The following is a 27929-nucleotide window of genomic DNA, read 5'->3' as shown; positions in this document are numbered from 1 at the left end:
TGTGTGAAGCCCTGGGCTTGAGTCCCAGAAACACAGTAAAATATATAAATTTTTAAAAAAATGAAATACATGCTGGGCTCAGTGGTGCACACCTGTAATCCCAGTGGCTTCAGAGGCTGAAGCAGGAGAATCAAGGGTTCAAAGCCAGCCTTAGCAAAAGCGAGGCACTAGGCAACTCAGTGAGACCCTGCCTCTAAATAAAATACAAAATAGGGCTGGGGATGAGGCTCAGTGGTGGGGTGCCCCTGAGTTCAATCCTCAGTACCCACTTGCAAAAAATGAAATACACAATAACGTTAAAATCATATTTCCCTAGAACTGAAGTTTCTTTTAAAGAATCTTTTTCACATTCAGAATCCAAACAAAATTTAAAACAGAAGAGGGTTCCATGTGTGCCAGGCCAGGTGATCCCTTCTAAGATTCCCTAACTAGGCACAGTGCTTGAAATGAGGGGCTGAATTCCCATTATGTTTGGTCAAGATTTGAGTGATGGAGTTTTTGTTACCAGGGTCCCACCAGGTAGCTTGGAGAGCCCATTTGGGTCCGAAGTCATGTTATATTATGAGGTATACATGCAAAGCTGAAGATTATTTTTCTGTCCTTCAGTTTTTGGTAATCACTGTCTAAATCAGGATTTTCATTTTGTTGTTATTGTTGTTGCAAAAACTAACAATAAGAACTCCTATTTGTGGTCTCAACCACTCCAAGAGCGGCAGCTCACAACATGGCCAAGTCCAAGAACCACACCACACACAACCAGTCCCGAAAATGGCACAGAAATGGCATCAAGAAACCCCGATCACAAAGATATTTATCTCTTAAGGGGGTAGACCCCAAGTTCCTGAGAAATATGCATTTTGCCAAGAAGCACAATAAGAAGGGCCTGAAAAAAATGCAGGCAAACAATGCCAAGGCCATGAGTGCACGTGCCAAGGCTACCAAGGCCCCTGAAAAGCCTAAGGAAGTTAAGCCCAAGATGCCAAAGGATGCCAGCCATAAGCTTGATCGCCTTGCCTTGCTAGCCCATCCCAAGCACGGGAAGCGTGCTCGTGCCCACATGGCCAGGGATCCCAGGCTCAGCCGGCCAAAGGCCAAAGCCCAAGCCAAGACCCAGGCTGCAACTCCAGCTCCAGTATCAGCTCCGGCTCCGGCTCTGGCTCCAGCTCCTGTTCCCAAAGGTGTTCAGGCCCCCAAGGGTGCCAAGGTCCCTGCAAATAAGGACAGAAGGACTGGTGTGACCCCTGAGCCCCTGTCTATGGGAACTGGTATCCTCCTGTGCTGTTTGTACAAATAATTCCAAAGGCAAGATCTTAAAAAAAAAAAAAATTCCTATTTGCAAATGACTTGTGGGTTTAAGTGAACCTCATTGTCTTAACACGTGTACTTGAATATCATACATGTAAAACGTGAATTCTTTGAGCTTATTAATAGGAAACCATATTACTCGAAAAATATTGTTAGTTTCCTGTTGCTGTAATGAAATATCTGAGAAAATCAGCTTACAGAAGGAAAGATGTCTTTTGATTCAGCTTCTGAAGTTTCAGACCCCTGGTAGGGTGACTCCAAGGTAGAAATATCGTCGTGGAAGGGTGTGGTGGCAGAAGACCACTAGGATTAAGACACAGTTCCCCAGGACCAACTCCCTTCAAGTAGGTCTCCCCTACTACAGTCTCCACCACCTCCCAACAGTCCAGCTAGGAACCCATCCATGGATTAAGCCATTGATGAAATCAGAGGCCTTGTGATCCATCTCTTCCCAAAGCTTCACCTCTGAACATTATTGAACTGGGGACTAAGTCTTCAATGAGCCTTTGGGGGATATTTCAGATTCAAACTATAACAAATAGATACCTGAGAAAGTATATGATGTTTTCTATTTAGAAATAACCAAGGTTTTTTAAAAAATATTTTCAATAAAACTGTATAATCACATTCATGTAAGTTATATTAATAAAAGAACTAAAATTATCCCATAGTAAGCAAAAAAAAAACACCACTAACATAGATGATGATTCAAAAAACTTGGAGTATAATACCCTATTAGTGCATAAACGCATGATTGTTATATGACTTTATAGTTTTCAGCCATTCAATAAATAAATGGATTAAAGGAATAGTTAGGACATGTGGGCCTAAGGGTGCCAAATTAGTAACCTGTTTTGCACATGTTGGGGGTTAGGGACATTGCTTGGTGCCTCTTTTAATCCCTTGACAAAGATTTTGGGAATGTTAAAAATGCATAAGGGCAGAACTCAAAAAGGCCACAAGATGTCGCTTTCTGACAACCTCTTGTTATAGCTAATATAGTAGAAGAAAAGGAACAGAGAAGGGTATTGATCATATTTTGATACAATAAACGAAAATGCACCATTGGGATACAGAGCAATTCATGCATCTTGGCCCACAGTGGTTCCTTTCTAAAGTCTTCAAACTTAAAACAGATCTTTTTTTTCTCTCTTTTTTCCTTTTGCCCCTGGAGCAACCCCTCCGAGCGTATTGGTTATTAGTGCAGGTGTGGGAAACAAACCAAATATTTTCCATTATTTCCTTTTGGTTTTCACAAACATTCAACAGAGTAATTCTGACGTCCTGAGCAGGCCTTGTGTGATCCTTATTTTACAAACCAGGAAATCAAGGCACAGGAAAATGAAAATTCTAGCAGTCAAGTTTCTGAGGTTTGTACAGCCTGCTCCTCTCTCCCCACCATGGGCTCATAGCAGAGACAGTTAGGGGCAGGATTTGACTATTTTTGCTTTTTGGAAATTAATTTAAAATATTTAATCTGGATTTTTGTTGCTTTGTCTTTTGGTTTTGTCTTATTTTTCTAGCATCCTTAGTTGGTGTTCCTACTTAGGATGTGTGGTAACAGGAGTTAGGGATGGTTCAGTGCTACAGGGGCCTAGTTGGAATTGGGTTTGTGTTCCACGGAGTCGAAGAATGAACACTACAGACACCAAAGTAAACAAGCGAGCAGGAATTTTACTTAAAAAAGGTGAAAGACAGAACTCTTGAGTGCAGGGCACCTGAGAGTGGTAAAAGTGCCATTTCAGTCTTACAATGTTCCTTCTTTTAAAGGCACCTAAGGAGAAGTTGATAAACTCCTCTTGACTGGCTCTTGGTATCTCAGTTGTCCCAGATTACACAGCCACGCTGTGACATGGAAACCAGAACTGCTTTATAACATGTTGGGGCATGTTAAAATGGCTGTTCTCGTGCTTGCCCTCTTGATGACCTTTACTGACCCTTCCCTACTCTCCACTGCCTATCCTTTTCTATCTCCTTCATGGACCATTATCAGGTTCTGAGGAACATTGGACAGGGTGGCTTTGCCCAGGTGAAAGTAACCCGCCATCTCCTCAACTGGGACAGAGATGGTCGTGAAAGTTCTACCAAAGGTAGAACAGAACATCCCCATCTTATCTGAACCGGATAGGCTGAAGGCTGTGGAGCACCAAAACGTGATCCAGCTCCTTCAGGTCATTGAGACCATCAAAAATATCTATGTCATCATGGAATATGCAGTTGGGGGATAGCTATGGCCCTACATCCCAAGAGGAGGAGGCCCAGAGACTGTTCAGGCAGATCCCAAATGCCATGGGCTACTGCCACAAGAAGGGTATTGTTCTCCTTGACCTGAAGGTGAGAAACATCCTGGTGGATGCCAGAGGCAACATCAAACTCATTGACTTCAGCCCAAGCACCAGATTCATGACTAGGTGTAAGTTAAACAAGTTCTGGGGCACTCTGTCAAATACCTTAACTCTGAAGTCATCTAGAGGAAAAAACATGAGGGCTCCCCTGTGGACATCCGGAATCTGGGTGTCGTTCTATACTTGATGCTCACAGGGAGACACCCATTTCCATAGGAAGGAGCTGATCATGCATGAAAGGTAAAATATCCCCTGTACACCAAATAATGATGTTGGACCCCACACAGAGGTCCACAGTAGAGCAGATCCTGGGGCATCCACGGCTGAGCCAGAGTGAGGACTATTGGCCCAGTTGTTCTAGTGAGCCACTCTCCCAACACCTAGACCTCACAATTGTGACAATAGGTCACATGAGCAAATCGAAAATACGATGACGCAATGGCCATGTACCTGATACTCCAACACCAGAAAAGCCAGCAGCAGGCCACAAGTTCCAGGTGAAACACGTGCCTTGGGGGGTTGCACAGGTCCCATGCTCAGGCCCCACGGATCCTTCCAATCTCCCTGTCTGCCCAAAGAGCAGTGCCAGTGAGCCCACCCTTCCCACCTTCCCTTGAGAACAGCAACTGCCTGAGGAGACCAAGCAGTCAGGGCAGAAGGGCGGTGGGAAAGCCAGCATGCCTGCCATTCGCCTTCACTTCCTGCATGCGAGGACCCCCACTCCCAGCATAGCCTCCCAGTATGACCCTGTGCCCCCCATACCCAACGCCTTGAGGATCCTCAGTAGGTGGGTCACAGGACACAGCAGCAATTTCTCCCAAGGTACCTCCACAGGGCAATTCCATGACAACAGCAAGGGTTGGAAAAGAGTGACCAGGAGGATCACCTCCTGCATTGAACAACAGTTGCATGACAAGCTTCTGCAGGCTGGCATTCAGAAAAAAAGTGGCTCCCATGGAAGGAGGGCAGAAACGTGCTAGATTGAGAAACAGAGTGGCTCCAATGAAAATGAAGGACTGAGACAGACAAAACCAGTGGACAGCCAGAAGCCCCTGGGCCCTGTGGATCCTGACGTCATGGTGGAGGCACTGATCAGGCGTGGACTCAAACAGCTGCAGAAGTGAAGTGGACAAACTGGCTCAGGCTTCTCCCCAGAGGCTCCAGCCAGCCGGAGGAGCTTCCTCTGCTGGCACCTGCAAGAGACATCATGGACTTTTTTCTTCGGGATACTTCCCCCTGCCTGGCTCCTCTCTGTCCTTTCCCTGTTTCTGGGATCAGACGGATGGTTCTTAATAAATTTCTGTTTCTCACAAACTGTATAATAGAATTGATGTTCCAAAGATCATTTTTAAAAAGGCAAATTAAAAAAGAAAAGAAAGGGGGAGGCCTTATAGCAAGGACAGGAGCCCAGCTCTCCAAGGCCTGGCCCACTGTGCTCACTCTCATGCTCAGTATAGACAGAGACTCACTCCCCTGAGCCAGTGTAGATGGAACTCACTTGCCTTGATCCTTTGTAAATGGAGACTTGCTCCCCTTGAGCCAGTGTAGACTTGATTTACTTCTAGCTAGTTGCTTTCTGGATTTCAGTGTCTGGAGAGGGTGGCTGGCAGCTGGACTGCTGCAGCTGCTGCTCCTGCCAGATGCTTCTCCCACCCTTCCAAGGTCATCTGCCATCTCCATCAGGACAAGGCTGTAGGTGGTACCCCTGGAAAAAAAATTTCTGATCGTATTTTTGTTTTCCAGGACTCTGCTGCATTGTATTGCGGGGAGGGACTCAGCAGGTTCGTCACAGGAAGCGACAGGGCTGGAAGGGTCTGAATGTAGAAGGGCGGGATGGACGGGATAGGAGGCCCTGGGTAGGAGGGAGCGACAGGGGGCCTGCCTGCGGGGCAGGGGTTCCAGGGGCAGGTGCTGGGGGGTCGTGCGGGCCTGGGCGTCAGGCCCTCGGAGTCCGGGCTGGGTCGAGGGTGGGGATGGACGCCGAGGTCACCGAGCCCGGCCCTGAGGGAGGTGCTCAGGGGGCTGGAGGCTCCTGCAGGGGCGGGGCTGGGGAGGGTCCCCACCCGGAGGTCTCCACCCGGCAGACCCGGCCGCCGCACCTGGCTCGCTGCGGTTGCCCGCTGGCTCCGCCGGCCTCTCCGGGAGCCGCGCCACACCCACCTCCGGCCCCGCAGCTCTGCTGGTCCCGCCGCAGCCGCCGCTAACGGACCCTGGGCCCGCGGTGCTTGAAACGGCGGCCTCGCGGCTCCGCGGCCCCGGGCTCGCTCCCTGTGCCGCGAGCTGGACCGTTTTTTGTTGTTGTGTTGTTGTTGTTGCTGTTTGGTTTTGTTTTTTTTGTACTAGAAATTGAACTCTCAGGGGCAGTTATTTATTTTTTAGAGACGAGGACTCACTAACTTGCTTAGGGCCTCGCTTAGTTCCTGAGGCTGGCTTTGAACTTGTGATCCTCCTGCCTCTGCCTCCTGAGCGGGGATTACAGGTGTTCAACTTTGGAGCAACTTAAGTACCGGAACAGAAGTGTATTTACAGTGTATATTTTATAGACTTAAACAATTTTATAGACTTTAACAATTGCATATTTTAATTATGAAAAACACAGAAAAGCAAAAAGATCATAACAACTTAAGAGAAAAATATCAATAGTCTGTTATCTTTTCAATCTTATTTTTATGTACATACGACACGTATTTCTTTCCTTACCAAATAGTAATTGTTCTCTGGAAATAGTTCTGTGGCCTACATTTTAACCTAATATTTTCCATATTACCCAATATCCTTTATGCAAAAAAATGTCTTTAATCACTTATTTGATTAACTTCTGGGGTTTGGACATTTATATTGCTTCCAATTTTCCTATGTAGTAAATAATGCTATGATGAGCATATTTGTAAGCATGTATGATTGTTTTTCTTATAACACATTCTTACAGTGGAATTCTTAAATCATAGAACATGCAAACTCCTGAAGTTTCTGCTCTCATTGCTTAGGTATCTTGAATATGCCCTGCTTCAGTTTACAGCACTCTGTCCAGCAAAGACTCAAGTAGCTATTGTCTCCCATTCAAGGGACAGAGATTTGTCTGACAAAAGATCTGGCCACATTAAGAAGTAAAAAGTAGCAGAGAGGTATAAAAGTGTTTAGTTCTTTACACATTTATTGGCCATTTATGTCCTATCTTTGATGAATGGTTTATTGCTTTGATGATAATTTCCATTCTTTTGTCTTACTTTTTTTTTTTTTTGTACTGGGGATTGAACTCAGAGACAGTCAACCATTGAGCCACATCCCCATCCCTAGTTTGTATTTTATTTAGAGACGGGGTCTTATTGAGTTGCTAAGCACCTCACCTTTGGTGAGGCTGGCTTTGAACTTGAGATCCTCCTGTCTCAGCCTCCCGAGCTGCTGGGACTACAGGTGTGTGCCACCGTCCTTGGTTCTTACTGACTTTTATGTACTGTTTATAAATATTAAACCTATAATCTATTTGATGTAAATGTATTTTAAATACTTTTCCCACATTGCATTTGTCTTTTTATATGGTTCCCGGTTTTTTTCTGCATACACATTTGAAATGTTGCTGTGATCAGCCCCGCAAGCTTGAGTTTTCCCTTTTTTTGTCTTTGATACAGCTCTTAGGAAGGCCTTTCTTCCCTCCAAGAGTATATAAATAGTTAGTTGTCTTTATTTTACTTGTGTCTTTTTTTTCATTTTAAAAATATTTTATGGTGAAATATACATAACATGAAATTTACCATCTTAGCCCCTTTAAGTGCACAATTCTGTGGTATTAAGTACATTTACAATGTTGTGCAACTATCACCACTATCCAGTTCTAGAACTTTTTTATAATTTCAAACAGAAACTCCATACCCATTAGAATGGATAAAGAAAATGTGATATAAGCACATAATGGATACTACCCTGGCTTAAAAAAAATAAGGAAATCCTGCCTATTCGCAACAACATGAATGGGCCTGGAGACAGTATTTCAAGTGAAACAAGCCAGATGTGGAAGGGCAAATATTACATGATACCACTTATATGAGAAAACTCAAATAGTTCAAGTTGTAGAAGCCAAGTACAGAATGGTGGCTGCCAGGGGGTGGGGCAGGAGAAAATGAGGAGTATTGGTCAAAGGGAACAACGTCTCAGTCATGAAGATTAAGCCCTAGAGATCTACTATACAGCGTAGTGCTGACAGTTAACAACACTGTATGGTACACTTAAAATTTTTGCTATTGGGGTAGACCCCATGTTATCACAAGTAGAAAGAGGGCGACAGGAAACTTGTGGAGGTGATGGATATTTTTATGGCAATGATTGTGGTGACGGTGTCATAGTTTATACTTATTGCCAAACTCATTAAGATGTATACTTTAAATATGTACAGATTTTTGTTTATCAATCATAACTTCATAAAATGTTGTGTGTGTGTGTGTGTGTTTTTTTAAGAAATTCTAGCCAGGTGTGGTGGTGCATGCCTGTAATCCCAAAGATTCAGGAGGCTGAGGCAGGAGGACTGCAAATTCAAAGCCATCCTCAGAAATTTAGCAAGGCCCTAAGCAACTTAGCAAGATCTTGGCTGGAGGTGTAGTTCAGTGGTAGAGGGCCCCAGTAGAGGATTCAAACCCCAGTACCAAAAAAAAAAAAAAAGAAAGAAAAGAAATTAATTCTGTTCCCATTTTACAATAAATCCCATTTCTCCTCCCTCCTGCCCCTAGTAACTACTTTCTGTCTCTATGACTGTGCCAATTCTAGGTACTCATATAAGTGGGATCATACAATATTTGTCCTTTGGCTTATTTCACTTAGCATAATGCCCTCCAATTTCATCCATTTTGTAACTGAATAATATTCCATTGTGTAGTAGGGGACACAGGGCACCAAAGACAGCAGGAAACAGTTTCATTTGGCTACAGCAAGGTTCAGAGGGCACAGCTTTCACTGTAATCAATTAATCCCCCTGAACCCTGAATTCAGGCAGGTTCAGAACTTAACACCCAGCATGTAAGGGGAGGGGCTCAGAAGTTCACAGTCTGCAGAAGTTCACACAAAACAGCTTTTTCTTTCACTGTTCTGGACAAGTTAACCCTTCAAGGACAGCACCTGAGAAAGGGAGAGCTTCTTCTCCCCTTTCTTCCCTCCCCTGCCAGATGTTACTATGGAGCCCAATTAGTTACCTCCTCTCTTATCTTTGAAAGGTAAACATCTCTGTGAAGCTCCAGCCCAAGGCCAGGAGCCTAGATAAAAGAATCTATTTTTCTTATTACACTCTGCATTTGCCAGCACATGCCTACAAACTATTATGTATGTTGTTATTTATATTAAACAGTCCATCAATGTTTGTGAAAAACTAGTAAAGGGGCATTCAACACCTGGAGTATTGATCTCTTCCAGGCCAAGTAAGATAGAGCAATAGGAAATAAGAATTTTAACTACATTGAACTCTTTTGTAGAGATTCTTGTGCTGATAGTCCTAAGATCAATTATGGTGAAGATTTCTGGAGAAGCTTCATTAAGATTTTCTGTGGAGGAGGGGTGCCACTACAATTACACTGTGTCGTGATTTCACTTTTTGAATACAGTTCTCTACCAACCCAAACTCTATTTTGATAAATAGTGCTAGGGTCTAAATGTTGGTGTCCAAACTTTCTATGTCTGAACTTAATATCCAATGTGATAGAATCAAGCAGTGGGGCCATTAGGAGATGATTAGGTCATTAGGGTGGAACCCTTATGAATATTAATGTCCTTATAAAAGAAGTTTGAGGTAGTTTGCTTTTTCTGCCCCTGGAGAAAGTGCCAAGAAGTGCCAGCTTTCAAACAGAAAGCAATTTCTTGCCACTGGATCTTCTAGCACCTTGATCTTTGACTCTCCAGCTTCCAGAACTGTGAACATATATTTCTGTTGTTTAAAAATTTACCCAGTCTAAAGTATTTTGTTTACAGCTGTTCAAATGGACTAAGACAGATGGTAAAAGGTAAATATCTAAAGAAAACTTAGTAGTTGTTTCCCCCACTGATTTGAAATTCTAATGTTCTCCTATGTCCCAATGCCATTCATTTCAACTAGGGCAATACTCTCCCAAGGGGGCACAAATTGTTTCCTGAGGTACAAAAAAATCTTATGTGTAAAGCACAGATATAGATAGATAGATTTTATGTTCCTTATGTTAGACTAGTCATTCAGTGGTTTTTTAACTTTTGTCTTTGTTGATTCCTTCTTGCTTTTATTTGGTTGAATGGTTGTTTTTATATTCATCTAAAATAATACAAGCATTAAATTCCCTCTGCTAATACTCGCCACATCCCACAGTAGCTTTTTACTGAGTGATTGCTACATGGCAGGTACTATAGTAAGTGCTTTACAAGTCTTATGTAACCAACCCTCCCTTCAAGCCTATGAGGTAGGTATTACCATCATTTCACAGATAAGAAAACTGGTACTCAGGGAAGCAAAATATCTTTTTTTTTTTTTTTTGAGAATTTTAGTATTTATTTATTTATTTATTTAGTTTTTGGCAGACACAACATCTTTGTGTGTGGTGCTGAGGATCGAACCCGAGCCGCACGCACACCAGGCGAGTGCACTACCACTTGAGCCACATCCCCAGCCCAAAATATCTTATCCAAGGTTTCACATTAAATAATCAATTGTGCTGAAATTCTGATCCTGGAGTCCATATTAATTCCAGTAACTTAAGCATTCAGTGCTGGATTTTGATACATGCAGTTTTTATTGTCTTCTACTCTCCCCACCAAATGGTTTATATTGGCAGCTTCTATTTTTCCTTTTACCCAACAGTTATTTAGACAATCTATTTTATGTCCAAGAGATTTCATTATATGATTAGGTTTTTCATATTATTTTCAAATCCTCATACGTTGTGGACAAAGTACTAAGGCAAATTCTGCCCACTCTTTGAGGGGAGGGGTACTGAGAACTGAACCAAGGGGCACTCTACCACTGAGCTACATCCTCAATGCTTTTTGAGACCTCATCTTGCTAAATTGCTGAGGAGCTCACTAAGTTGCTGAGGCTGTCCTCAAATTCATGATTTTCCTGACTCCTGAGTTTCTGGAGTGAGAGGTATGGGCCCTGTGCACACCTGTGGGTTTCTCTTAATACAGAACATAGGGCTGCATAAGTGTTCAGTAAATGTTAGCTGTAATCAAAGGCCAGTAAAGCAGAGCTCAAGGCAAAAAGCAGTAAACACAAAGGATGGTAGGTAATATAGAAGATTCACTTGCTGAAAACCGGGAAATACTACAGTTGCAATGGGAGATTTTTTTTTCCATATTTATTTTTTTAGTTTTCTGCGGACACAACATCTTTGTTTGTATGTGGTGCTGAGGGTCGCACGCATGCCAGGATAGTGTGCTACTGCTTGAGCCACATACCCAGCCCCAACAATGGGAGATTTTAACACACCACTTTCAAGCCTTTGTAAGATTTTTCTTACTCTATTTTTGGCCCCAGTCCTGGGGATTGGACCTAGGGCCCCACTGTGCCACCAAACTACATACCAGCACTTTACAATTTTTTTTTTTTAATTTTTTGAGACAGGGTCTAAAATTGCTGACCGGTATTGAACTCAACTTCCAAAGTGACTGAAATTACAGATGTGCACCACCAGCTTAAATTCTGCTTTTTTGGAATAAAAAATTTCTTTATGACATGGAACACAATGTAAAAGACTAGATGTTCTCTACTTGATATATACTATATTCTTAGTATAGCATTCTGATCTCTCCATCCTTATTTTCTGGTAAATATTAGAAAGGCCTGTAATTCCAGCGATCTAGGAGGCTGAGGCTCTTTCTCAAATAAATAAATAAATAAATAAAAGATCTGGGACTATAGCTCAGTGGTAAAGTGCCCCTGGGATCAATCCCCAGTATCTGTTCCCTGCCCGCCCCCTCCTCGCCCCAAAGGCATCCCGCGTATTTATTTACAAAAAAAAAATTCTAAAGGTAGGTGTGGATCCAGATTTTGTGTATGAACACAAAATTGGGAAGGATGATGAATGTTTATTTAGAACAAGAAAATAAATCATAATGAATTAAGAGATCTCTTCTGGCATTTAGGAGAAATGCTTACTGTGTGCAACCTTCTCACCTAGGGGACTACAAAATTCCAGTGGCCTCTGCATGTGAATTTAGAGCTTATAAATTGGATGGGGAAGAGTAAGAGCTACAGTTACCTCTATAGGAGAAAAAAAAAAAAAAAACAAGGTCGAGCAGACTCTGAACAGCATGCAAATGCACTCCCAGCCCTCGCCTTCACCCCGCTTGGCTTCTCATTAGGGTCACTGACCACTCAGTAGGGTTTCGCCGCGGAGGGCAGAGCAGGACCTGAGGAAGCCCCGAAAAGAGAGGCGGACGGGAATGAGCTGCATAGCCCTAATAGAGAAAGGTGCTTTGGGAGCTACAGGGAGAAAATTTAAGGGAAAGACGTAAAGTGAGGTAGGAAACTGGGCGAGTTAGGCAGACCCTAGGTACTTACATTTATTTAGAAAATGTTCGGAACCCTTCCAAGCCCCAGGCGTGACTCCAGATCGCCGCAGCGCAGCGAAAGGGCTGGAACGAGGCGAATGAGAGCCGGGACCGAGGCGGAGGACGCGGGCCGGGCGCTAAAGACACGCCAATCGAAGAGGTGGGCGCAGGTCCCGGAGCCGAGCACCTCGAGCAGCGCCGTAAGTGGGGATCCAAGCCCGGCGACCCTCTCAGCCAATGGCTGCGCGATGCGCCGGCCCACCAAGGGAAAAGACGGACAGCCTATTAGGCAGCAGAGGGCGCCGTACGCGGGCAGTGTAGCCAGGGACAGACGTCTCCTTCCATATTTCTTCTCACGGTTAACCTACCCCAGCGCCTCCACGATAATGATTTGACACCCGCCTCACGCACCTCAGCTGCCCTCAGTAAAGATGGCTGACAGGAGCGGAGGAAAAGCCGGAAGTGGGCGGGCCTGGGAGGAGCCGGCAGCAGGCAGGGCGGGTCCTGGTTTGAGGCGAGGGCGGGGCCACCGCGCCCACCTGGGTTAGCTGTGTTTGGGCGCTCAAGCTGCAGAGCCGCGTCCTGGTCTCCTTCTGGGGGCGGGTCCGCCGTTGGCTCCGCCCCCTCTCAGGTGTGTGTGTGTGTCTCTCTCTCTCTCTCTCTCTCTCTCTCTCTCTCTCTAAGGTGCTGGCTGAGCCTCGCATTTGGCCCCTAGGGTCCTGCGGACCTCCTGTCCCTCTGAGGTGGCCCGACAGCGGCGATGGCAGGCGCCCGGGAAGACACCCCTGAGTCTTGCTCCTCCGCTGCCGAGTCCGAAGACCCTCCCGGCTCCGCCAAACTCACTGAGGCGGTGCCTCCAGCGGAGTCAGAGGGCTGCGGCCGGCCGCTGGAGGAGGCTCCCAAGAAACTCTGTGGATATTTAAGTAAGTTTGGCGGCAAAGGGCCCATCCGGAGCTGGAAATCCCGCTGGTTCTTCTACGACGAGAGGAAATGCCACCTCTATTACTCGCGGACCGCGCAGGATGCTAATCCCTTGGACAGCATCGACCTCTCCAGTGCGGTGTTTGACTGCAAGGCAGACGCTGAGGAGGGGACTTTCGAAATCAGGACTCCCAACCGGGTCATCACGCTGAAGGTAAATGGAACGGTCTCCTGGGGCGAGTTCCCAGGCGCTTCACACTCGTTTCCTCATTCCTGCAGGCCAGAATGAGGGACCCGTTTTTCTGGATCAAGAAACTGAGTCAAAGAAAGAAGGAGTGAATGGCCCGAGGTCAGGCATTTAGAATGGTGTAGTCCACCCTTGGAATCCTGTAGTCTTTCTACATCTCGGTGCTGTATTAAAACTTTTACTTTTGGAACGCTTATGGTGGCACACTCCTTTAATCCCAGCGATTTGGGAAGCAGAGGCAGGAGGAGAATCTCAAGTTCAAGGCCAGCCTCAGCAAATTAGGGAGACCCTGTCTTGAAATAAAATAAAAAGGGCTGAGGATGTAGCTCAGTGGTAGAGCACTCCTGGATTCAATTCCCAGCACTGCCGAAAAGAAAAGCTTTTACTTTTGGGTATTCCTCACTACAAAGTTACCTAAATTTTCTTACTTGGAACTGAAGTATAGTCAAGATATTGTTTGTTGCAATTCTCAAGACAAGGAGTCTGATTCACTTCTTAATATTTGGGCCCAGGGGAGTAAATGCTGACATTGGCAGGGATTGGGAGGATAAACAGGTAGGATTCACTGATACACCTAGATTGTCGTGTAGGCATGTCTAGACTAGTGGGTACTTAGTGTTTGTTGAGTGAACACACATGCACACACTGGATGTTGGAACCCAGATCAGAATGCTCATGTTAAGAGGAAGTACCTCATCACTTAATTGGAAAGACAGATCTGGGTTAAGATATCTGCGGGCATCAGAGAAGAGTGTGCAAGGAGAGAGCCTCCCTCCCCCACTCTGCCTCCCCACCCTCCCCACAGCCTCCAGCTAACCAGGCATCAGTGGATGCCCACAGGTTTAGTTTTTTGTTTTGTTTTGTTTTGTTTTGTTTCTGGTGGTGTTTGGCTGATGACCAGGCTTGAGGACACAGTTAAAATAATGGAAACTAGGAATTTCAGGCTAGGAAAGGCATTTTAGAGATCATGTGCTTCCCAGGCATGTGTCTCCTTCCACATGTTGAATGCTATGTATAGGGCCTCCTAACTCATGGCCTTTCCTATTCCATTGATCCTCACATGTGCCCTGCTCTGTGTCAGTTTCTGGGATATGGAGCCAAGTCAGACCTGCCACTGGCTTCCCTGCCCCTGACAGTGCCCAGACAACTTGAGGTATGGTGGGAGAGACTGGCAGGGAAACTGGCAGACATAGTAAATGTGCTGTGGAAATACCCTGGTAAGTCTATGTAAGAAAAGTGTGCTGATAGGTGGGTTAAGGAGCTGTCTAGAAAGGCATCACCTGAGGTTTGAAAGAAGAACTAAGTTTTCAACAAGCAGACAAAAGCAATAATAGTTCTCCAGGCCAAGAGAACCCTGGGAGCAAAGATCAGAAACATGATGCAGCCACAAGTGTCCCAGCAAATCAAGGAGCTTGAGATCCATACAGGGGCCCAAAAGATGGAAAGCAGAAGGAAGGGCATTTGTGAGTTAGGCTCAGGAGCTTGGACTTTGCCCTGAAGGCTATGGAAGTTGTCTAAGAGGCTTAAGCTTAGAAAGCATGACCACTGGGTAGAAAACAAATCAAGAGAAATCCATTATGGAACAAATCATGAAGCCTATCAGCTACCTACCAGGAGGGAATGAAGCATGAGACACATCTGTGCTCCAGGGGAGAGAGGGAGATGGCAGTGGCCAGAGATGTATAGGAAATAGAACGCAGGGGAGACATCAGGGATGGCTCTAGTAACCAGCTGGCTGCCTGGCTGGATCAGTCACTGACAGGAGGGGACTCAGGATGAGGAGGTTGCAGGACCTCCATATGATGTTGTCTAAACAGGGACCATGTGTGTTGGCTCACCACAGTATCTTCCAGTGCCTAGCACAGTCCTTGCATGCATATCACAGGTGATATATATATGTATTTGTACCTGGGATTGAACCCAGGGGTGCTTCACCACTGAGCCACATCCCCAGCTCTTTTTTTATATTTTATTTAGAGCCAGGGTCTCATTCAGGTGCTTAGGGCCTTATTAAGTTGCTGAGGCTGGCTTTGAACTCGTTATCTTCCTGCCTCAGTCTCCTGAGCCACTGATTACAGGTTTGTGCCATCACTCCTGGCACTAGGTACTCAATATATATTTGACATATATACTTATATATATGTCAAATGAATTGTGTGATAAAACAGGGTGTTTGGATTTGTCTGGAGTTTATCAGCCTTCAGGTCATGATGAAGCCCTAAGAGGTCTGTTGGGAACAGTATACGGAAACAGGACTAATAAGCACCATTTGATCTGAACATTACCTTCACAACAGACTGAGGGCCGTTTTTCTGAGCCCCTGGCTGAGGTCATGTTTCATCTGTGGTTTTCTCAAGATGGGAAGCTTCCCTGATTGCCACATAGCCACATTGCTGCTATGCTTATGTGGCTTTGATTGCAGGCAGGTCTTTGAGGCTCACCACCCACTCCCAGAACACTGCCCATCCTCTGTGCCCACTGTAGCAGATCTCAGGTCTTCATTATATAAGTAACAAATATCCTGGCCATAAATTACAACAAAGTTCCTGTTTTGAAATTGGAGTCTCGGGGTTCTACCACCACACACCTGGGCTGCTTCAGAGCCAAGTGTCTCCATCTATAGAAAGGGCTGGTCACTCCTGCCTTGCCTACCTCTGAGGATCCAGCCAAAGAATGGATGTGAAAGTGGGTATTTGGGTGGTCTAATGCTGGTTAATGAATGACCAGTGTCCACCCATAATTTATCTGGAATGTTGGGGCACATAAAGGATCGTCATGTTGTCACAGTGTACATGTGGCTCTTCGGTCCCCATTCATATCCATGATTTCCATGCAACTCCATGGCAGGAGGGATCACCCCCATTCCACAAAAATGCAGTTAAGACTTAGAGATAGCACACAAGGAGAGAGTGATGGTCTAGCACCCACCCAAAGGATGCCAGAGTTCTTTCTGCTCTCACAGTACCTGTGTTCCTCCATCTAATAAGCATATCTTGAATACCTGCCCTGTCAAGTACCGTGCAGGGCACTTAATTTCCCTTATCTCATTTCATACTCATAACCACTTTGATTTCATGGATTGTCACCATAGCACAGATGTTATTGTCACCATAGCACAGATGAGGAAACCGGCCTACAGAGGTTGAGAAACCTGAGTAGAAGACCAGAGCTTGAGCTGTGGCCAAGAAGCATGTGATATTCCACAGAATCAATTTCTACCCCCTGGGAACAGACAGTGTCCTAGCCTCCAGTGACCTTCCCTATGTCCCATACTTAATGCTATTCTGCAGGCACAGGGCCTTGCCAATTAATCCTTGTGCTTCTCAGGCCGCCACCAAGCAAGTGATGTTGTACTGGCTGCAGCAGCTGCAGATGAAGCGCTGGGAGTTCCACAACAGCCCTCCTGCACTTCCTGCCGCCCCTGATGCCACCCTGGCTGGGAATGGGCCCACCCTGCACCTCGAGCTAGGTACTGAATAGGCTGGCCTCCTGCTGCACACCCAGGGCTGGTGGCCAAGCCTTTACCCTGCCAATGGGAGTGAGTGGGAGGAGCCCTCTGCAAAGAAAGCAGAGTACCAGGATGTGACTTGGGATTCGAATCCTTAGGGCAGGGATTCGGGCTCTGAGGCCAGCCCAGTGGGTGCACATCCTAATCCTGTGTGATTTCAAGCAAGTTGCTTAGCCTGCCTGAGCTTCCGTTTCTTTCTCTATAAAATGAGGTTAATAAATTATCCCTGCTTCCTGAGGTTATTATGGAGAGTAAATGAATCCATACACTTGAAATGGTTAGAGCAATACCTGTACCATGTCAGAGCCCAATAGATATTACCTACTGTTAGGATGAGATTTATGGGACATCTCAAGAAGTGGAACTTGCCCAGAGTGGCTGTGAGGAGGGTGAGTGAGAGAATGCAGCGTTAGCCCAGCTCCTCACCAAGCACTTCTGTACTGGGCATTTTAGATGAGCAGTCTTATCCCTGGTGTTTCCAGAAGACAGAATCCTTTGCTCCCTGGTGACCCATAGAGAAGTGTCTTGACCCCAGATCCTAGAACATCCCCACATGGAGGAGCCTAGGAGATCACACCTGACACCGCTCAGCTGGCCCTGAAGGAGCCACAGGGATCTAAAGGGCTGCATTCCAGTTGATGGGGAGGCCAAAGAAGCAAAGGCAGGACTTCTGGCCACGCATCACCTGGATACTTTGCAAAACTGAGTACATCTGTTCTTGACCCTTGACCCAGCTTCCCTTCCCTTGGTACGTGGCCCCCCATACCCATTGCCCCAGCACTTGCAAGTCACCCTCCACACTTCCTCATTCTCAGGCAGCCAGTGCAGCCAGGCACCATGCTGCCCGCTCTTGCCCTCCAACCCACATGTCAGCCCCAGGCCTTCCTCACTGCCACCGCCTGGTTTAGATCTCATCTCTCAGCCAGAAAATCACAGCAGCCTCCACTCTAGTGTCTCCACTTCTATCCCTGTGCCTGAACCTGGCCCCTCACTGTGGCCTGAGTGAGCTTTCTAAAATGGGAACCTAAGCCTGCTACCCTCCTCCCTGGCCGCCCACCATGCAGGGCCACTCAACTCCTTGCATGGTGCCCAGGGCTCGTCTCTCCTGATCCTACTCTGCCAGCCTTCCAGCCTTCCCCCTAGTGCCCACCTTGTGTCTACACATCAGCAGCACCAGATGAGGCTCCGCTGTCCCTCTTCACCTGGCAGATTTCTGCTTATTCTCTAAGGTGGAGTTCTAGTGTCACCTCCTCATCTTGTCAGCCTCCTCTTGGACACACTCTGGGACTTTCCCTTCTGGACTCTGTATGGACCCCGATACTTTTTTCAAACATTGCTAAGGAGGCATGTCACATTGTGTTCTGATTACCAGTGTCCTTGTTAGTCTCTGCCCACTAGCCTGTAAGTGCAGGGATCTTTTCTTTGTCAACCTGTGACCCAGTCCTTGGTGCTCTGCCTGGCATGAAGATATTTGTGGAATGAATATGGGTGAACACATTGAACTTTATGATTACACAGAGGAAGGAATGTGAAGCTCATGACATGAAGTCAGACATCTAGAAAGTGCTCAATACAAGGGAACTGTCCTAATACAATTATAATTTGTGTGCATATATAGGCACATACATAAACATTCTATTATGGTCATGAGAACACACATAAACTATTGCTATTATACTAGCATGTGCACATAATAGTGCACACACATACATGCTATTACTAGTATAATAACTGCTTCTTTGGTTATTACTAATAATCATCAATAATTCTTTCAGGCAGCCCTTTACAGGGTCTCTTTGCATTTGTACTTTTGCTTAGGCCCCAAGTCCCCTCTGTCAGGAAGCCAGACAACCCTGGCTCTGTATAAAATGGCAGCCTGAGTTGACATAACTGCTGAAGTCAGCTTGTATCTTACTAGTCCTTACAAAAATCTCATGGGCATGATTCACATGGTATAGACTATAAGTAAGGAGAAATCCTCCTTCCTGTATGTCTTGAACTGAAATTTGAAGAACTAGGTTGTTCAAAGTGTAGCCCTGAGATCCCACAGTCCTTTTCTGCTGTGACAAACCTGGTCTAAGTTCTTTAGTTCTGTATCTTTGCTTCAGCATACTTGGCCAGGCCTGCTGAGGGCCACCCCTGCTGAGGCCATCAGGCAGGGGGTGTGTTGTCATGATGACCAGGGCACTCACTGGTGTACCAAGGTGGATGCTAGTGTGGGACTAAGGACACAGAGACTCAGGCTCCCCTCCTGAAGCCTTTCCTTGTCCCGTAGCAAGCCCACAACCTCCTGGACCCAGGGCCTGAGAGGAAATCTTCCCAAGACCCCTGAGTGTTGTTTGTGGAGTCTTGAGCAAGCTGACAAGGCCTGGATTAGCAGCTGTCCGAGCAGGAGGCCCTTCCCTTTCCTGAGGAAACAGGGGCCACTCCCAGGCGGCAAAAACCTTCTGACCCACATCTGACTTTGACTCACAGAAGCTCCGTCTTGTAAAAATTCTTTAGTCCCTGCCTTGAGCAATCTGCAAGTCATGATCTCTACAGTATTTTAGTATTTACAACTTTATTTTGTACTTCTCCTAAACAGTGGTCTCCATAGAGTCAAGAAAGATCAAAGGGAAACCAATAGATTTATAATAATAGTACATTGTCAAGGTAAGCTTCAATATGTAGGTGACATTTATACATGTCTATCATCATAAAATTATGATGTTAGAGCTTGTATCTTATTACTAGTCCTTACAAAAATTTCATGGGCATTATTCACATGGTACAGAAGAAGCAGCTGAAGCTCACTAGTTAGGAAATGTCTGCCCTGAAATTTGAACCATACTCTGTGGACTCATACACCCCTCCCAAAGCTGAGAAGGCACTCAGCCATCTGCCAAGGGCTCTCCAGGGAAGCAGTGACCTCCTGGGCCCTTTCTTGTCTAGACAGTGTCTTCTTCCCACTGGTGATGGGCAGCTCCTAGGGCTCAGGCAAAAGGAGAATTATAAACAAATGCTACCAAGTATGCATTATGTGGTCACCTCGTTGAGGGCATTTCTCCCTGGAGGAATGAGGCTAGAGAGGGCAAGGCCTTGGGTCATGTATTTTGTCTCCTGTGGGAAGCATTAACCTCAGCTGTGGCATGGCCACCATGTATGACCTATCTCTTACACCCCCTGCATGAGCTTGTGCCCTCCTTGGCAACCCCTCCCATCTGTAACAGTCTCCTTTCCCTGATGAGTCATGTGGCTTAATGAGAAAAGCAAGAGGAAGACTGCACTTGAGTCCTCAACTGTCACCTGCTAGCTCTGACCTTGGCCATGAAGCTCGTGTTCTCTGAGCTGCTCTTTCCTCATTGGTAAATTGTTGGAGTTATAGGAGAGCAAATATCAGCAGTTAAGGAAGTACTTGGTAAGACATTAAAATCTTAGGAAAACTAATGTTTTGATTGTTCTGAATGAGGGAGAAGAAAGTGGTTAAAGTATTGATAAACAACAAAATACTTTGAATCAGTTCAAAGTCTGGATTAAAGAATACGCTGAAAGATTTGAGTACACATTGTGGGATTTTAGCCTGTTCTAAATAATTTTGTGTACTTTAACTCTTAAGGAGACAAGGTAGAGAGTATCCTTTCTGCTTTTTTAAAAGTGATTTCTAGCCAAGTCATAGTGTCACCCCATAGAAATGGGTTGGCCTCAGATATTCCAACCAAAGCCAGATTTAGTACTTCAGGCTCCTGCTTAAACTGTACTGCCTCCCCACCCACCCCCACCCCATTTGGGACCAGATGCGATCCAGCCTCTTAGCTATACTCCTTCCCAAGTGACTTTCCCAACTTTCTGTCCCCTGGGTCCCTATTTGCATTCTTAGCTCTGGTTCTGGAACCTCTCCCTGCTGCCTGTATGTGACACAGAAAGATCCTCCCTTATTCCTTAGGCAGATTCAGATCAATCCCAGCCCCAAGTCCCATTTCTAGCGTTCCTTCTCCAAAAGATCTTCCCTTGCTCTAGTCAGAAGGATTCTGTCTCCACCTTATAGAATGGCCCCCTGCCCCGGCTCCAGCCTACCTGATATTTCAGAAGTGTGTGCATTTTCCCCTTGCTGGCTTCATAGGCTTTGAGCTTCCCACAGTTATGATTCATCTCACTTTTTTAGCCACACTTGGAAACCTCAGGGTAGACACCTTGTCTAGGTGTGATGAGAGGGTGAATTGAAGGGAGAACCTCAAAAGAGTGGCTTTGGTGTTTCCTGGTACTGGCCAGCCTGTGGGATCCAGTGGAGCCTATTGGGAATTAGCAAATGTGTTATCCATGCTGTTTCGGTGATTGCAGTTTTTCTTTAGTCAAACAACTCTCCTTGACTTCCACAATTATACTTACATTTTGTACCCACACCCTCTTTACAGATGTAATGCAAAAATAAATTTCCTCTACCCTAAATTTTTTACCATCTCAATCAAAGGGCTCCAAATAAAAATGTCAGCTGCCTTGTGAGTTTCTTAATTTGTCAAGATTGTTCCATTCCATAAGTGGTTGTGGTTCTTGTGCGCATATTGTACACTCCAAATAAACTTCTAAACATGCCACCTCCTCTCTTTTATACTTCAAATAATGTTTCCTTAGCCTGGAAACTTTTCTTAACATTAAACATTTTGAAGTCACTCACTATAAAAGAATCCTCATTTAAGCAGAACATTTGGAATACAGAAAATCAGTGTTGATGTGATAATAGGACCTCCTGCCCCCTTTTTATTTAAATGTATTTTGGATCATATAATAACACAAAATGTCCTACTTTCCCAGGTGCCGTGGCACTGAATTTTAATCCCAGTTACTCCAGAAGTTGAGGCAAGAGGATCACAAGTTTGAGGCCAGCCTCAACAAAGTAGCAAGACTTTGTTTCAAAATGAAAAAAATTTAAAAGAGGGCTGGGAGGTAGCTAGTGGTAGGAGCACCCCTGAGTTCAATCCCCAGTACTGTAAAATGTCCTTCTTTGGTTTTGGTACTTAGGATTGTGACCCTGGACCTGTGTTTGAAAATCTCTTTATAAACATTATCTTTGATGAATACATATTCTTTCTTTTGTTTATAAAAGTAAGCCATGTTTACTGTAGAAAATTTTGGGGAAAAACTTAATAAGAGTAGCTCACTCCTAATTCCGTCATGCAGCCCTAACTTCTGTTAAGAATATATTTCTGAGACTTTTTCTATACCCTTAGAGCATACTATAATTCCATTTTTTAAAAAAAATCTGGCTTACTCCATTTAGTGTTATCTCATTTATGTTCCCTGTGTTCTTACACATTGCTCATTAATATCATTTTAAATAGTTGAGTAATATTTCATTTTTATGAAGGCGTAATGATTTGCTTAACCTGTTCCTAGTGTTTTTTGTTTTGTTTGGTACCAGGGATTGAACCCAGATGTGCTTAACCACTGAGCCACATCCCAAGCCCTTTTATGTATTTTATTTAGAGACAATGGCTCACTGAGTTGCTGAGGCTGGCTTTGAACTTGCAATTCTCCTGCCTCAGCCTCCTGAGCTGCTGGGATTACAGGTGTGTACCACCATCCCTGGCTGGTGTTTTGTTTTGCTTTGTTTGGGTCCTAGGGATCAAACCCAGAATCTTGTGCATTCTAAGCAAGCACTGTACTACTGAGTTACAGCCCTAGTTTTTAAAATTTTATTTTGAGACAGGGCCTTGCTATGTTGCTGAGGCTGGCCTTGAACTTGTGGTCCTCCTGCCTCAGCCTCCTGAGTCACTGGGAATACAGGCATGCAGAATTATTTAGTATGGATTCTCAGATGTAGAATGGTCTGCAGTTCTGCATGTTTTTAAGGGGTTTCTAGGAAGGTGTCCCTAGCAAAATGGCTTCAGAACATGCAGCACAAAGTGCTGCTTTTAACCTATGGTGGATACTCGCTGACTGTGCAGCTGCACACACCCTCCCTGATGTTGTTCAGAGATGAGCCATAGCCCTGGACTAAGTGTTTCCTAGTGCAGAGTCCTGGGGATTGATTTTTCTGTCCTTGGCTCCCCAGGGCAAGAGGAAGCAGAGCTGAAGGAGTTCTGCCCTGTGAAAACACCCACTGGGTTAGTGGGTGCAGCAGCTGCCTTGCAACCTGTCCCCGCCATGCCCTTGGCCCTTCAGAACATCTCCCTCAAGCACCTGGGAACTGAAATACAGTAAGTGCCAGTGGGGCCCCAGGGCTGTCCTGACCCCAGCAGCCCCTTTCTGTGGAGCCTGACCTGGTGGGGTTTTGCAGGGAGGTGGGGGGATGGACAGTCACGGGTTTTAGTTTCAGTTAATTATATCATTTAGAATACTGATCCGAAAAGAAGTACCATTGACCAAATTATATTGTTATATTGCCTTCATGTACAAATATGTAAAAATGAATTCCACTGTTATGTATAATTATAATTCACCAATAAAAAGGGGGATAAAAAGTAGTACATGTCCATTGTAGGAAATTAGAAACTTCTGAAAGGAAATAATGAATGACTTACTCATAATTCTATAACCCGGACAGACATTCTTAGCAATTTTTTTCCCATAGTACTGGGGATTGGACCCAGGGCTTAGCTTGGGCTAGACCAGTTCTCTACCACTGAGCTACAACCCCTGCCCTTCCTATTTTTTAGTTTGAGACAGGGTCTTGCTAAATTGCCTTGGCTGGCCTCAAACTTGAGATTCTCCTGCCTCAGCCTCCCAGGTACCTGGAATTATAATGTGATAGTTTCAGAATGTCTGTGTTAAATTATTCTCTTATCATGTGCAACTTATTGTATGCTAAGCAGATGTGAACTGTGTTTTTCACTTAATACTGTATTACATATACCCTTTCCCAGTGTCAGGCTTTATTTTAAACTGCATAAAAAGATAGCAGTATGAACTGGGTGCAGTAACATATACCTGTAATCCCAGGGGCTCAGGAGGCTGAGGCAGGAGGATCATGAGTTCAAAGCCAGCCTCAGCAAAAGCAAAGTGCTAAGCAACTCAGTGAGACCCTGTCTCTAAATAAAATCTAAAATAGGGCTGGGGATGTAGCTCAGTGGTTGAGTGCCCCTGAGTTCCCTGGTATACCGCCCCTCCCCCCCACATACACACAAAAGATAGCAGTATGGACTGGGCCTTGGGGCCAAAGTGCTTGTGTTTGGATCCTGGCACTGTCAGTCATGAGCTGTGCTGCCCTTGACAAATTGTTTGCTTTCTCTGTGCTTTAGTAACCTTGTTAGTTCCTGTAAGCACAGCAGTGATTGCCTCTTAAGGTTCATGTCGGTCTGAGTGGCTGAATGCATGCAAACTGCTCTAGAACTGGACTTGGCAATCACAATCCTGTTATAAATCCTTTCCGCAGCTGCCGTAGTTGCTCTAGTTAAAGGAAAAGAAACTTTCAGGAATGCAAACTATGCCCAATGCTGATCCTGTTTGGGCGTCTGTGTTCTCTGTGGACTTTGGACACACTGGGACCTCTTAGAAGACAGAATAGATTGCTCACTGGACTTGGATTAGGGGCCCCAACTGTGTGTGACCCTTCCTAGGAGAGAAGCAGGTGTCAGAGGAAAGATGATGAGTGAGTGTCCTTTGGGGTTGCTGGCTGGAGGCAGAGCTACCCCAACGACATTTAGACAGGAAGCCCTGGAGCCTGAGGAGAGATGGGAGCTGGAGCTAGTGTCTTGGGGTCATGTGTAGTCTGGTTGAGCCCCCCAGGTGCGTGGGCCAGGGGGATATGCTGCAGGGGACTGTCCCTCTTGAGAAGCTGAGAGGAACTGGGTGCACTAGGAGCATGCTGGGTAAAGGGGAGGCCTGCCACCCAGGCAGTGTGCACCCAGGGCAGCTCACCAAGATTAGGCTGGGTTCATGCTGGTGGAAGCCACAGCAACAGAAATGGCACAGAGAAAACACAGAGACTGAGAAGGGAAGGAAATTTCAGAGCATCGCTCAGTCACTTCCCTCCTGTAACTTGTGATAGCCACAGGCATGAAGCAAGAGGAGTGCCTGACTGCTGAGAGCCCCAGCAGCCCTTGGATAAGACCAGAGATAAGTTCTGATGTAAGAGCAGAGCTGCCTTTGCCCTGGCAGGTTTGGGAGCTTGTCATGGGTGCTGCGGTGAGTGCAAGTCATACCAGGGGAAGGGCTTAGGGAGCTTCCTGACCACTGTGTGGGATGCTTTATGCTCTCATCCGGCTGTCTGGACAGATCTGTGAAGTGGTGTCATTGCGTGGTTAAGCTCTCGAGCCGAGGAGTTAGACATTCAGGTCTGACGCTCGGCTGCCACCTACCAGCTCTGTGGTTTTGGTTGCTGGTCCCCTTGGGATCTCAGTTCTGCTCGACCGGTGGGTCTGACCATAGTGCTTATTTCATTGAACTGTTTCACGGATGAAATGAGTGAAATGCCTTATAGTGTTTTGGCTTAGAACTTGGCCCATGGAGGGGCCCAGCCAGTGTTTGGTGCAGATATGTTCATTGCCCCCATGGCGATGAGCAAACTGAGGCTCAGGAAGGAAACTGACTGGCCCAACGTTATTCCTTGTGTATAAGCCTCTATAACCATCAGTGCAGTGCTGGCTAGGCCTTTCAGAATGGAGTAGACCTGCACAGAAAATGCTCTACAAATTGCTCCAAGTGAAGTTGGTACCTGTATGAAACAGAGATCTCTTCCAAGAAACACTGGCTTAGAAGAGCAGCGGCCAGCAGCCCTGTCTGAAGGTAGAGCACTCCCATCCCAGGGGAGATACATGCGAATAGGGCTCAGAAGGCCCTTTGCTGCCCTAAAGTTGGGGTTTCTTCCACACCCCAGGGATGACTACTCACATGTCCTGGGACTTATTAGGGAGGCTGCCATTCTGGGGCAAGAGGAAATGTTGGCAACAATGATAATTACCCCACCCTTAAGTGCCTCTGGCTCCAGGGATGTGCTCCTGGCTCCCTTTCCAATTTATGTGGCGTATGGTTTATGAAATCCGTATGACAGGGCTCAGCACAAAGTGATATAAGTAGCAGCTCCCATCATGGTCGTCATTATTCTCTCCTTCTCGCTTTTTTGTTTACCTTCTTGAAACTAGGTCTCACTAAGTTGCTGAGGCTGCCCTCAAACTTGTGATCCTCCTGCCTTGGCCTCCTGAGTAGCTGGGATTGCAGGTGTGTGTAGCTGGGATTGCAGGTGTGTGTCACCACACCCAGCATTGCTATTCTTTTAGTGTACCCACCACTCCTTAATTTTTACATGGGGAGAGTAAGAACTAGGAAGGGGAAGTAGCTGAGCCAAGGAGTCAGGGCCCCTTAGTAATACAGGGCAAAAGGAGTGTGAGAGCAAATTCCAAGGTCAAGTACTAAGAGTGCTGAATTTTAATTTCTTTTCTGCTCATAATTAACTGATGAATTTTACCTTCCATCAATCCATGAAAGTATAGTCTCATTCTAGTTCTTATTCTGGATCTGACTATACCCGGGGTTTTAAAACTTAAATTTCAAACCAAATGGTTTTTCTTTGAAAAGATTAACAAAATCAACAAACCTTTAGATAGATGGGACAAGAAAAAGGACAAAGTTCAAATTACTAAAGTCAGGAACAAAAGAAGAGGCATTACTACTGATCTTACAGAAATAAAAAGGAATATAAGGAATTCTATGAACAATTATGTATGCCAACAAATTTGATAACTTGGATACAATGGATTATTAGACACAAATTACCAGATCTGACTCAAAGAGAAATAGAAAATCTGCAAAGACCTTGTAAATAGTAAAGAAATTGAATTTATAATATAAAATAACTCAGGCCAGGTATGATGACACACACCTGTACTCCCAGCTCCTCAGGCGTTGGAGGCCAGAGGATCATAAGTTTGGGGCCAGCCTGGGCCACTTAGTTAGAAACTATTTCAGAACTAAAAATAAAAGGGGCTGGGGTTGTAGCTGAGTGTTAGAGCATTTAGCTGGCATGTGCGAGGTTCTGGGCTCTGTGGGTTCTATCCCCAGTCACCATCCCTCCCCACAACAAAACCTCAGGACCAGGTGTCTTCACTGGTGAATTCCACCAAACATCTAGAGTAGGAGGAAGTGCTGTTCTCCCATCATGGTATAGCAAGGTAGTTAATATTTGCAGAACAGCAATCTAATTTACATTCATCTTCCTTTCCATTCCCACTGAAGTTTCAAGTCCTTGGGGGATTCCCCTTCTTTTTCTAGGATTTGAGCTAAGTGTTTTAAAACTTGGTTTTATATTTATTCAACATCTAGATATTTGTGGAATGAAAGCTCTTCAAAGTGATGTGTCTGTCATATTAATAGAAGTGAGTATCACACACCGGGACAATAGAACAAAGTCAGATCCTTCACATGGCTGTGGAGACTTTCACATCCTCTTCTTTACTGCCACCCACTAGATCTCCTTAGTGTGGTGTTTTTCAAACTGTTGACCATAGTAAGAAATGCATTTTTTTTAATATTGAGATTTGAACCCAAAGGGTACTTTGCCACTCAGCCACATCCCTAGCCCTTTTTATTTTTTTATTTTGAGAGAGAGTCTCACTAAGTTGCTAAGGGCCTTGCTGAGTTGCTGAGGCTGGGCTTGAACTTATGATCCTCCTGTCTCAGCCTCCTGAATCACTGGGATTACAGGTATACACAATGACACACCCATGCCCAACAGAAATGCATTTTTTGTTATAGCTCGGTACATATACATGTAATTCACAAAATATAACACTATGATATTTTTTTATTTCATTTTAAAAGTGCTAGTCACGACACCGAACTGATTTGATAATCTACCAACAGGGCATAACCTACAGTTTGAAAAAACTGACATAGTCAACTCCTTTAATCACCTTCTCTCCCTTGCTGTCAGTTTTAGACTATATCTGCTTTTATCTCTTTGCAAGGGAAAATAAACTCAGGAGAGCTGTCTTTTCACATGGCTCATTGTGAATGTCTGTGGACTGTGCTCTCAAGAGGCCTTCAGTGATGCCTTGTACCTTCTGGAAACCACTGAGCCTGGGCATGCCCACCCCAGTGCCAGGTACTTAGTGCCAAATTCTTAAAGAAATTGATACCATGGAGCCTCAGCCTAGACCAGTACTTGGCCAAATCATGAAACATAATAAATTCCTTG

At 45.2% G+C, this 27929-nt stretch overlaps 2 protein-coding genes and 1 long non-coding RNA gene across 9 annotated transcripts in view; 2 read left to right on the top strand and 1 right to left on the bottom strand.

Annotated features, from left to right (window-relative positions):
* The first annotated feature begins 45 nt into the window (after positions 1-45).
* LOC144376907 (large ribosomal subunit protein eL29-like) lies at positions 46-1853 on the top strand. The gene has a single exon (XM_078045166.1). It carries the CDS (start codon positions 725-727, stop codon positions 1292-1294), a length of 570 nt encoding a protein of 189 aa, XP_077901292.1. The 5' UTR covers positions 46-724; the 3' UTR covers positions 1295-1853.
* A 1106-nt stretch (positions 1854-2959) lies between these two features.
* Positions 2960-12296, bottom strand: LOC110598249 (uncharacterized). 2 transcript variants are annotated; one of them, XR_002484085.3, is made up of 3 exons: positions 12157-12296; positions 5149-5355; positions 2960-4843 (listed from the first exon to the last, which is right to left on the bottom strand). It is a non-coding gene; the product is annotated as an uncharacterized LOC110598249 (long non-coding RNA). The 2 variants fall into 2 exon arrangements; XR_013438187.1 differs by having other exon boundaries at positions 5153-5355.
* Positions 12221-27929, top strand: part of Tbc1d2 (TBC1 domain family member 2) — a 47253-nt gene continuing 31544 nt past the window's right edge. The window contains exons 1-4 of one of the 6 annotated variants that reach the window (XM_078047863.1): positions 12221-12346; positions 12831-13281; positions 16642-16783; positions 22851-22995. In XM_078047863.1, coding sequence (XP_077903989.1) covers positions 12907-13281; positions 16642-16783; positions 22851-22995 — 662 coding nt within the window. In that variant the 5' untranslated portion in view covers positions 12221-12346; positions 12831-12906. Of the gene's footprint in view, positions 12347-12664; positions 13282-16641; positions 16784-22850; positions 22996-25504; positions 25523-25878; positions 25955-27699; positions 27837-27929 lie in introns of those variants that run through there. The other 5 variants (XM_078047864.1, XM_078047866.1, XM_078047865.1 and 2 more) reach the window with 5 other exon arrangements.

This window comes from Ictidomys tridecemlineatus, chromosome 4 (assembly GCF_052094955.1).
Source record: "Ictidomys tridecemlineatus isolate mIctTri1 chromosome 4, mIctTri1.hap1, whole genome shotgun sequence".
In the NCBI taxonomy this organism is placed as follows: domain Eukaryota; kingdom Metazoa; phylum Chordata; class Mammalia; order Rodentia; family Sciuridae; genus Ictidomys; species Ictidomys tridecemlineatus.
This window is presented reverse-complemented; position numbering and strand designations above follow the sequence as displayed.

Coding starts and splice junctions, on each gene's coding strand:
- LOC144376907 (XM_078045166.1), top strand. CDS start 725: ATGGCCAAGTCCAAGAACCACACCACACACAACCAGTCCCGAAAATGG.